Source organism: Thunnus thynnus, chromosome 19 (assembly GCF_963924715.1).
Source record: "Thunnus thynnus chromosome 19, fThuThy2.1, whole genome shotgun sequence".
Taxonomy (NCBI): domain Eukaryota; kingdom Metazoa; phylum Chordata; class Actinopteri; order Scombriformes; family Scombridae; genus Thunnus; species Thunnus thynnus.
The window spans coordinates 27,711,080-27,723,558 of NC_089535.1; the positions used below are offsets into that span (position 1 = coordinate 27,711,080).

The window sequence follows — 12,479 nt, forward strand, 5'->3', positions numbered from 1 at the left end:
ATGAAGGTACCAAGTTTTGTGCCAATCCATCCAGTAGATGTCAAGGTATTTTACTAAATTAAAAATTAAAGCTTTGACCTGCTGTCAGCACTAACAGAAAATCAAGTCATTAAAATTTATCTTCCGGGCACCTTAAATATCCGTACCAAATTTCAGCCACACAGACTAGTACTGACAGACAGGACATTGGATTTTTATTTGACTTTATATCTTGTATAATTTATTGTCATATTACAAACCTGATAATATAAAGTTTAATTATTTATCAATTTTCTATGACTACCCCAAATAAAATGTTTATTGCTTCAAGGTGTCACTTTTATGGGTGCCAAGACTCCCTGTCTCATCCATAATTTGAACTCTAGTTTTCAGCTAGCTTTCAGAACTTTATTTCCCCCAAACCTGTGAATTATGACACTATTTTTCTTCCGTACAACTTAGTTACCTACTAAACGGTGTGATAGCATCTACACTAAAAAATCAGTGATAGTAGTCTTGAATTTCATGATTTCAGATTGTTAAAACTCTTCACAGCTCAACTCTCAAGTCAGACTCTCATCCTCCGCAGAAAGACATTTAGCAACACAGGATGAGCAACTGGGAGCTGCCATTTACTCCCCACAGCTCTGTGAGCCGCTGCAGAAAAGCTGTATATGAAATCCGCCTCAGGACTGAAGCAGAGGGTTTGAGTGCCACTAATGGCTTGATGTGGCCCCCTGACTGTGTTCATTTCAGAGCAACCCAAGCTCATCCTCTCCCTACTGGGCAGCTAATGCAATTACACCCTTGCATATGCAGGGGGCTCCCTCTGTCTCCATCTCCACCTCAGCCCACTGCACTCTTAGTGACTTTGTGTGTGTAGGTGGGAAGGTGTGTGTATGGGTGTATGTGTGTGTGTGTGTGTGTGTGTGTGTGTGTGTGTGTTGTGAAGGGAGAGGTAGAAGCTGGGACTGGTAGATCTCATGCTCACGATTTACGGTTAATCAATCATCGTGCCGCCTTAATGACACCCTGCTGCTTCCCTAATGTCTTCTGGCAGAGGCAGCCTGCCGCTGGCACAGAGCTCATGCAGGCACACATATGGTCGCCTCAAGTGAGTGACAGGACCCCTTTCATGTGCGCTGCCCTGCACACTGGATGCCATCAGCCACATACAGCCACTGCTGGCTAGGACTGAAATGGTGGTGATGGAGAAAATAAGAAAAGAAAGAGAAGGAAGAAAGTGATGGAGAGAGTAGAGGAGAATTCCTGCACCACACTTGATTGGCATCCCTGCCTCCCAAAAGTAAATTACCAAGAACAATGTAGCATGGGTAAGTGAGGAAAGTTTTACTCTCAGCCTCTCTGCTGACAACGTCTGCAGTAATAGGATAAATCTTAAGATGTTTGGGAAGAAATGTACACTGAAGTACATCTGGTAACTTATTTGAGAGTCCAAATGGAAAGTAATTACAAGATACTCACAGATACCACAGATAACGGCAAAGTGAAGGCTCAGACAGACAAATGCAGTTAGAATTTACAAAAATATGTACATATTTTGAGGAAGTTAAGTACATTTTTGAAGGACTTGACACACTTAAGCAAGAGTTTCCTTATGATATTCCACAACATCCAAGGATGGTCCTTTAAAGAGGCTTTGAGGGAAGAGCTCAAATCTACTTTTATATTGTTATATATGTTAGAGTTGTGTGATTTATGTCACCACCTGCAATGCAATAATAACATTCAATCCATGTACTGCAGCAAAATGAATGGAAACTAGTTGCTGCTGGGAAAAAGCAGGAAAAAAGCATTCAAAAACCTAAACCTGTGGTGGATGATGTGATTTATACTGTGTAATGAATGGGATAAAACACGCAAAAAGTATTGCGTTTGAGGGTTTGCTCTTGACTTGGGACACAATAATTTGACAAAAAGAAAAACAAAAAAAAACACACATACCCCAGTGCCCACTTACTAACTTTTTTCCTGTGCTTTCAACTGCATCTCACAGGCTTCATCAGAGGGTGGAGTCTACTCATTTGTCATGTAGTTTTCTCTGTTGTAACGGGGAGACTCTTTGAAGGACCGCTATGACATTGTGATGGTCACATGACTGACGGATACAGCTGAAGGTGTCAGTAGGCTAGCTTTCAGTAGCCTTGCTAGCTTGTCTAGTTGTGCAGTGGTAGAAGGTGAACAGGAAGTACATAACACAACTGCCCTTGAATAACTGGTAAAACTTTCTACAGCAAAGAGAATGATGTAGTAAAGTTGCCATTTCTTTATTCTTCAACCTTTAAGTTTTGATTAGTTGTGATTTGAACAATGCAAAAGTATTACAACATAAATACACTATGATGATGAGAGAAACAAGCAAGCTAGCCTCCCTCTCGAATATGACATATCCGTTATGAATGACCATGCAAAAATAACTTGCAGTTAATCAGATTTTGAAAACTACATTGAAGGATCCCTTGTCTGACAGTTATATTATCACAAATTGTTCTCAAATTCTTGGGTTTGAGTCATTGTGAGCATGCTAACATGCTGACGTTTAGCAGCTATTATACTGTCCCCGCAATGTGTGGCCCTTATTCAAAGCTACACAGCTAACATTGTGAAGTCCTCCAATAATCATAAGGCGAACAGTAACTTTTCCTGGATATTTAATTTTATATATATATATATATTTTTGTAAAACTGCATAATGCAAACAGAAATCAGAATCTAAACAATGCTCATACTGACATGTATGTAAGAAATACAAAATGGCGAGGACCACCGGAATGGGATTCATCCTCTGGGGATCATGAATGTCTGTACAAAATTTCATGGCAGTCAATCAGATAGTTGTTATATTTCAGTCTGAACCAAAGTGTTGGGTTGACTGACTGACCGACATCACCATCCCTAGTGCCAGATCAAACTCAAAAAATGTCTCCTGAATCAGCATTACAACTAAAGAAGAAGGACAAAAACAGCAAATGGCCATCAAAAGTAAAGCAGAACTTTACTGGATGCAGCCTGTAGTCTCTTGCTGCCATTGGGATGGTTTAGGGAAAGTGGGAATGTATGAAGGGTTTTATCTGTGTAGATGACAGGTACTTTTCTTGAGATGGGGTTTTTCTTCTGATTCCACTGAAGATATTGTGACATGTGGACTGTAGGAATGCAGAGTATGTATCAGGCTGTTCAGATTAAATGACCTCCACAGAGCAGAACCTCACCAAATATAGCAGTGATGTTTTTGGAGCAGTCAGGAGGAAGGCCCCTGTGAGTCCAAAATGACATTTATCCCAATCTGACATGGCATTTGCCCCGGACAAACCCTGTAGCCGAGTGTCATCACATCAGTCAGAAAAAAGACTACATGAGCCCTTTGGAGCCATTTCACAGGGTACCATACTGTGGCCCAAACCTGGCACAGGTTAGAGCGCCATTTTGCATCCCGGCCTCTCATCTATGCAGATAATCAACGGTGCTGTTTCTATGGCAAAGAGTTGGGAATCCATTTGCATGCAGGCCGCTGCAGTTAGAGGCCCATCTGTCCATTGGAGCGCTTTCTAATTTATGTTAGTTGTTGTTGTCACCGTTGTCAACACACAGCACACCGTCCCCCTCAATAGAAGTGACAGCAGAGGAGCTGTGGAACTAAAAGAGCAATCCATCATCTGAGTAAAGCTCCAGTTTGACAGCTCACATAGACTGAGGCATGTGAAACTATGAGCCTGAGGTGATTTGTGACAATAAATGCACATGGGAAATATATACATATTAATAAATTCCTTTTCAAAACTGTTTTTCTCACCATTTATATATTTTCACTACAGTATATATGATACACAGAAAAAAGGGTTAACAGTTCTACATAGAACACTAAAAAAGCGTTTTTTCCACCAACATTTTATGCAAAGGTTCTTCAAACCAGTAAGAACCATTCCACTTTAAAGAACCCAGTTCAGAAGAAGTATTTTATGAATCTTAGAAAGTTGAAAGAAATTGTTAGATTAATCATCATACAGCCAACCCATATTCATATACAAGGATATGACATAAAATATGTCTGTCCTTTTTTTCAGATGAGCTACAGCATAACATCTGAATTCATCTTTTTAAAACATCAACATCATGTAAAATATATCCTTAACATAATTACGCACCAAAACTTGGCTCTGGACCAACTTAAAACTCTTATGTGAGGTCAGTAATTCTTCTTGCTGTATATTACCAGCCAGATGAAGCATACATACATACTCCTGCTTTTATTGCAAAAAAATTAATATCAAAGCACACATAATCAATATTTTTATAATAAACGAGAATTATCACTGACTACAGTTCCCCTCAGCTTAGCGAAGTTTAGCTTCTTTTAGCATTGTTTTGGTTGACTCTCACCACTCTCATCAGCATTGTTTTCAGCAGAAAAGCTCAAAATACAACAGTACCCTCCCTGCTCAGCACCAAACAGCAGACAGACAATGTTAGCGACCAGCATGTGAAAAATAGTAAAGCATTCAGCAGTTAAAATATTACAATTTGGAGTTGGTGGAGACCAAAACAATGCTAAAAGGAGTGAATATTGGACTTGACTGATTCATCAGTTGACCAGAAACACTCCAAATGTCTGCTGGATGTATAAATAGTCAACTGTTCCACTGTTTGCCAACAACAATAAGGCGATAATATTTCAGTGTTGTCAGTTGAGTTTCTTTGTGATCTGTCGGCCATAAATTAATTTCTGTATCTTTAAAGCTGCATTCATCTTTTTTTTGGCCACTCTGGCCCAGAGCAACAAGCTGTGAACACAACACTAACATATTATCACCTACGATGATGGACTTGTTAGCAAACCGTTGCTTATTTACACATCCAGCAGACACAGTGCAACATTAGCATTCATCTGGAGTCATGTTTGTGTCCACTACTTCATCAAAGTCCAATATTCACTCTGTCATTGGTTCGGTTGGGGTCTCTACCAACTGCTGAGGGAAATATTTGGCTATTTAGCTTCTACATGCTCCACTGTGTTCACCAGCTGTTTAGTGCTGGGCAGGTAGTGTACAGGGGGTTTATCAGAGCTTTTTCACTGAAAATTCCCATTGATGAGAGTGGTGAGGACGACCAAACAGTAAAGTTGTAGGTTGTAAAACCAAAACACGAGTGTCAAGTCAGGTGATAATTCTCTGTAGGTCAACAACCTCTTTACATTACACATTGTCATTTGATCCATTGTAAATGTAAAAAATAAATAAATAAAGGTTTATGGTAGAACCCTAAAATAGGGCACCTATTTGTGCAAGCAAAATAACTTAAAAGGGTTCTCCATTGTAATTTTTTCTTAGTGTATTCTTTGTGAGTTGCTATCAATACTTGTTTTTCATACTTTTGTTTAACATTTGCTATGCCAGCAACAGGGACAAGACTGTTATTTTGGGCTGATTTTCATAGAGCCCATGCATGTATTGTGCTATGAAGTTTGTTAAGGATGTAGTGGTAAGCATGCAAAATGTTTAGCTGATACAATAGTATGATGCTGCCACCTACTGGATGCTTTTCATCACTGTCTCTTACACTTGTTTATGTATATTATGTGTTATCCACATGGCTGAATTACTGAGTGCTGAAAAGTCTGGAAATTACTGTATTTGCATTTTAACATGAGGTTTTAGCATGTAAAATTTAACATGTAATAGCCAGCATCCCTATTTCTGTGTTGTGTTATTGTTGGGTGCTGTGGCTCAGGAGGGTCATACATTATGGCAGGATCATCTGCTCTTCCTATCCACATGTCAAAGTGTCCTTAAGCAAGACATTGAATCCCAAACTGTTCCTGTAGTACCTCGTTCAGAACTGAGCCATATCACAACATGTCTCCTATGTGGTTGCAGCTTCATTCTAACTCAACCTACTAACAACCACCTCCTTTTAAGTGTGACCAAGACAAAGGAGATGGTTGTGGATTTTAGGAGAACCAGGACTACACTAAATACTATTTCCATCCTGTGGGAGAAGAGGTAGAGGTGGTGGAGGACTACAGATACCTGGGCGTTCACCTTGACAAGCGACTGGACTGGAAAGGTAACACTGAGGCTGTCTACAGGAAGGGAAAAAGCAGACTCTACTTCTCGAAGAAACTTAGGTCCTTCAATGTGTGCAGCAAGATGTTGCATATCTTCCAGTCTGTTGTGGCAAGTGCAATTTTCTTTGCAGCCATCTGTTGGGGCAGCAGCATCAGAGCCGGTGACTCTAAGAAACTGAACAAATTGATAAAGAAGGATGCTGGGGACTGCTATGGAGCCCCTAGAGTTGGTTGTGGAGAGAGAAATGTTGCATAAGTTGCTCAACATAATGAACAACATCATTCACTCCCTACATAACCTTCCGGTCAGACAACAGCAATGCAAATTAATAGCAATATCTTGACTTTAAGTTTAAAATTCTATTTTTATTCTACTTATTTTTTATTTAGTATAGTACTTTTTGTATATATTTTTGGTATTTCTCACACACACCTCATTGTGTGTATTTTTGTAAGCTACGTGTGTTGTTTTTTGTGTTGTGTTGTTCTTTTTGTCATTTATGTGATAGCTGCTATAACACTGATATTTTCCTTTGGGGATAAATAAACCACTCTGTTTATCTGATGATGTTGGAGATTGCATCACAGTAATACTCCTAACTTCCAAATGGTTTTCTTTATAGAACATTTTATAGGACATTTTACATGCTGTGGTCATGGTCCAGCATTCTAACACAAAGTCTGTGAAGTTAAAACATGGCATTTGCCTACACCCTGCTCAGTGGGGTTTTTTTTTGCAATATATCTGTAAAGCATCTTGTAATATTTTTCCTCTTAGTATCATTTAATTCAATTGTTTTTTGTGTGTCCAACTGGCCAATGAAGTCTACCTAGATGTAGACTTTCTCCCTCTCAACTTTTCCCAACACCACTTGTTTTCTTTGTTGAGTGTAATAACTATGAAATACTTTGCTCACATGTAGTTAAATAAGCTCAGGAACATTTTTTATTTTGGGCCATGTGATCATTAATGTCGGTTGTGTGCTTGTAAAAGGGGTTTAAATGAAAGTTTTACATTCCCTTACTTTAAACAAAGAACTTGAACACTGAGCAGCCGATGAATAGAACAGGCTATATTTTATACAAAAACAATGATAAAAACAACTGAAAAAACAAAAATTAAAATGTCAAACTCACTTAAATACAGCAAAATTAAAACTATGACATCAGCCATGTTTAGACACCCAAACCATGACTAGAGAGTTGAACAGCTGTCTCTTCATTATCACCTGGGGGGAAAAAAAGCACAAAGTTGGAACATAATAACTTGGCTTGCAGAGGGGTGCCACATGACTCTGAACATCACAGTCCTGTCCATGGTCAACACAAACCAGCCGCGTTCTCCACCGTAAACTCACATGGAACAGTGATCGTACGGTAGAGATCTACAGCTAACGTCCACCAAGTCTCAACCAAAAAAGGAATGTGTAGCTTTCCTCAGTATTAAGCCGGCTGGGAAATAAAGTTGTCATTTGTTACCGAACGAAAAGTCCAACCAGCCAAACATCACCGTCTTTCCTGCTCCACTAAAACACTCTATCGAACTCGGTCTGACTGGTGGTGGCAGGGTTCCTGTTCTGGTTGGGCTGCTGCTGGGGCATGTGGCCTCTCCGTCTGGGAGGCGCCAGGTATTCAAACATGGAGGTGTTGTGGGTGGAGAGCATGTTCTTCAGGTCTGACGGCATGGGGTCGGACCAGAAGAAGTCGTGGTTGAGCGCGTCGTCGCTGTCTGTGCGCTGGGCCGGGTCCAGGACCAGCAGCTTGTCGATCAGGTCCAGAGCGTACGGGTCTTTGACGTAAGCTTTGAGACGATCCTTCACTTTCCTCTTTTGGCCTTTAGGCAGCTCCATCTTCTGGTACAGCTCGTATTTCTTATCCACACCAGGCCACACCTAAAAGATTCATTCAAACTCATTTTAAAAAGGATGTACTGGATTCTAAATGTGAAGTGATGGCAACTTAAATCCAAACTTCTTACCTCAGCAGTGATGGAGCCACAGAGCTGGCTGATAAGTGTGAGCTGGTGCTGCTCTGTGTTCCCCTGCATGATGGGACTTCTGGTCCACATCTCTGCCATGATGCAGCCTCCTCCCCACAGGTCAATAGGGGGGCCGTAGTCTCGCTCACCTACCGGAAAAATAAACAGATTAATGTTCCAGACTCTCACCATGTAAAAGGAGGAACCCTGTGGAGATTTTTTGACCAATAGTAGAGCAAAGTTTTGATGTTTTGTTTGTCATTGTGACACGATACACATTCCTGCCAAGAGTTTCACCCTATTCCACTGATCTACAGGTGGCAGCATCGCACCAACAAACACAGCAATGTGCCAGTTAAGGTGAATGTTAGCAGAAACTTTATTTACCTTTAAACTAAGCCGCAGCAGAGTTTATTCACATGACAATGACCTTTAATGACCTCCCTAAAGTGGTGAGGTGGAAAAGGTAAAGTGAGGTGAGAAGCAGGAATCTAACAAGCAACATTATTCTTTCAGGCTACTGGTCAGTTTCACAGTGTGGGAATAATTTTTTGCAGCAAGCAATTTGAATCATACTCACTGATTTTGTCCTTTGTAAATCACTTTGTAATGTGTAATAATTGTTAAGGTTGGCTGCTCTGGTGTTGTTGCAGAATGTGGCCGATGCAGTTGAGTGAAATGCAAGCATTGTGCCTATACAGAGGTTTAGTCTTACCCAGCAGCAGCTCTGGAGGTCTGTACCACAGTGTGACCACGCGGTTGGTGTAGCGGTTCCCCTGGCTGTTTTTGGCCAGGCTGAAGGCTCGAGCCAAACCGAAGTCAGCCAGCTTCAGGACCCCGTCTCTGGTGATGAGCACGTTAGCTGCCTTCATGTCTCTGTGAAGAATCTGATTCAACACAAGGAAATGTCACGTTTACAACCATCAGACATGTATAGACAGATTTTTAAATAAACAAGGTGGTAGGATTTCCTGGGTTTAAGCAATGATAAGATACATTTTCCTCATTCTTATCAATTTTTCTATTTTGAAAAAAACAAACATGACCTCACATAACATAAACTCCTCTATGGTGCATCAGTGCTCACATGTAGCATCCTGATGGACTGCAGATGTATAATAATCAATATTGTTTATAATTTCCTAAGTATGAGTGGAGGCATTCTGCACTTTGCAGTCTTTGCACAGCACAAATATTGCATCAATTCCTGCTATAATGATTTAATATGTTGACTTCTTGTATACTTCATGCTAAAAACAGTATACAGTAAAGATTAGTACACAGTATATACACTTCATATGTAGAATGGAATTGAACACAGCAGCCACGCTAGCTGCTCTGTGAAACAAAGTTTGGGTACAAACTGTTGTTGAGACATTCACTCTGGACAAAACATACAGACAGACCCCCACCACCATCCCCAGACCCACTCAGCTAGCATGGCTAAAAGCTTTTTGAAAGCATCTGTTCAGTTACCTGCCTCTCCTGGTCTCCATCATTTGGAAACAATGCTACTCTGCAGGAGACTTTCAAGCAAAGCCAAACAAAAAAGACACAAACTTCAGTTTAAAGAATCAAGTGTGTTGGACGCCGACAAGAACCCACCTTGTTTCTGTGGATGTAGTACAATCCGTTGAGCAGCATCTGCATGACCTTCTTGATCTCTGCCAGAGTGAACTTTACATTGGCGTTACTCAGCAGCCCGGCCAGATCGTGCTCACAGAAGTCAAACACCAGGTAGATGCTGCCTTTGTATCTGTTGAACTGAGTAGCTGGAAGAATGATGAGGGAGAAACAAAAGAATGAAAACATCACGCAACCAAGTTAACACAACATAGTACATGTTCCAATCAATGAGGAAAGACGTATGTTCATGACATTTATATACGGTAAGCAGAATGCATGCAGGTTGTGGGTTATAAGCACACACATGCATTTTATTAAAAATAACCCACAAGTGGGGCAGATAAGTGAGCTAAAAATAAAACCATGTAGACCCAGATGAAGACAGAAATGGATTGTTGTTGCAAAGTCACAGACTGGAGACTTGTGACACCAACCTTTTGTTCTGCAGATCTCTATCAGATTCACCACATTCTCATGTTTGAGCAGCTGCAGGATCTTGATCTCCCTCAGAGCTGTGATTGGGAACTGAAACACAGCAGCCAGAGAGAAACGACAATAAGTGACGCACTAACATGAGTTCAGCATTTTTGTCAAAACCTCTGATTTATACAGTCAGAGCACAAACAGCAGCACTACGAGCACAAGATCTATGCTGCAGCTTTTTTCCCAGTCAGTGTGTTTATATGCACTTAAATGCATTTGTGAGTATTTAAAAGTGAGTTTGACCATTTGTTAAAGCCCATGACAGCAATAGCAATAAAACCTAAAACCTCTTAGTAAGCGTTACACTGTCCTCTCTTACCCCTTCTTTCTCATTTTCCATCAGAACCTTCTTCAGTGCAACCTTCTTGCCGGTCTGTCTGTGCTTTGCTTTGAACACCTCCCTGTGAAAGACAGAAGAGAACATTACAACACAAGCTTCAAATAAAGCACACTTTCACTTACAGGTGTCAATGTATATTAATTGCACACTAGTTTGTTCTTCTGTTAACTAATAAATATGTTATGCAGCACCTATTTAAACTGGTTTAAAGTTGGTTGCGTGAATAGATGAATAGATGTGGAGCTGGTAGTCAGAGCTAACCAGCCATGAGCAGCTGCTGTCAGACTCTCTGTGTGGTGCCTGTGTTGAAGCTGAGCTAGAGACTCAGCATTGAGAGGCTCTACAGTGTGTGTCAGTACATAGCCATAGCCCTGTTGTTTATCATGGCTAACATTACCATCATCGGTCCAGAATCTCGTTAACCTCTGAATATAACACAGTTAGTTATCAGTGGGCCCATGTGTCTTGTTTACTGCCACACAAAAGGAATAAACCTTTGGGTCATTTGCATTATCACGGTTCTCAGAGTATCAGCGCTACCAGCAGCTCTGTGTGAGAGGCACAAACTGAGACTACAGTTAGCAGTGTTGTGACATTTATACAAACCGAGGCTACAGGTCGTCAGCGTTGTGATTTTATACTATTATACCGATATTAATAATTGGCGACGGCTGAAATGAAATATTCCTTGGAGTCTTAGCTATTATGTCATGAGTAGAGAATTGGACTGAACTGAATTTTTAAATCCAAGCAGACAGAATTAAATAAGCCAATTTTGAACGGAAAAGGTAGTTTTTACACACAATATCCGTATTGCTGCAAAATTCACCTGTATTAACATCACATGCAAGCATAGACCTGTGTGTGATTATGCGTACAGTGCAAAAAAAACCGCCTTTAACGCCACCTGTTCTCTTAGATCTTCTTTATGACTAACTTTAGCTATTAGCACAGCTAGCCACACAGACACACACCCACACATACATACATATTCAACTTAACTATACGGTACAATATTTGAGTACTACTCACCCAAAGGTCCCCTGTCCTATTTTGGCCATTTTTTCATATTTGGAGAACTCATCACAGAAAGGAAATTCAACTCCATCGTAGTATTTCGACATGATGGCGGCCTCCCGGTCGGGCCTGGAGAAGGGACATTTCATTCGACATTAGGCAAATTATGTACAAAAAATGCTATTTATAACCTGTCCCAGGTAGTTAAAGTGATTATTATATACGTGGTTTACAAGTCAGATTGTAAATGTATGTAATTAATGATGTAAATCCTTACTTTTCAGCCCCACCGGCGTTGCTTGTTTTGTCTCGCTGCATCTCTGTATGTGACGCTCCTACGTACGCTGCATTCAAGTACAACTCGGGCGTCTACAACTGCTGTGCAAAGAACTGTTTCAATAGCTTATTAAAATTATTAAAACATTTAATGAAAATAATACAAGGCCATATTTAATTTTTACTAACAACACAATGCGACAATATATAATAGAATACATTTTATTTATAAACCTGTCATTCGTTTTGACAGTTTCAGTGTTGTCCAAGCTCAACTGTCACTGAAAGTTCTGTCTCTCCCATAATTATATCCTGTGACTGTGATGTGTCTGCATGCTGTATTTACTATGTTCTTGGGTCGCACACATAGGCCTGATACAAGACAGATACTATGGAGGTATTACCGATTACAAACAGAAATTTTTGTAAAGCTGATTTTTAGGGCAGTACCTGAAGGCAGCAAATTGGGACTTTTACTGGTATGAACAGAAGGCGACACCTGGCGACCTGGAGGAGTAATAAAACCTTTACTCAAGTAAAAGATCTCAAGATTTGTTCCACCACTGCTTATTTTCATGCCTATAAATGTGTCATAACATACTGTAAATGTAGGCAAACGTCTGTTGCAAACATCAAAAGCTGAGTAAATCATGTTTTTGGTTCCTCTATGACAGAGTGAGTATATAGTTTATTTA

General features: G+C 40.3%; 1 protein-coding gene across 1 annotated transcript; it reads right to left on the bottom strand.

Moving 5' to 3' along the window:
- Positions 1-7,122: 7,122 nt before the first annotated feature.
- Positions 7,123-11,940, bottom strand: cdk9 (cyclin-dependent kinase 9 (CDC2-related kinase)). The gene is made up of 8 exons (XM_067574443.1): positions 11,786-11,940; positions 11,524-11,637; positions 10,471-10,552; positions 10,103-10,193; positions 9,648-9,814; positions 8,758-8,929; positions 8,043-8,191; positions 7,123-7,956 (listed from the first exon to the last, which is right to left on the bottom strand). Exons 1-8 carry the CDS (start codon positions 11,824-11,826, stop codon positions 7,591-7,593), a joined length of 1,182 nt encoding a protein of 393 aa, XP_067430544.1. The 5' UTR covers positions 11,827-11,940; the 3' UTR covers positions 7,123-7,590.
- Positions 11,941-12,479: the final 539 nt, after the last annotated feature.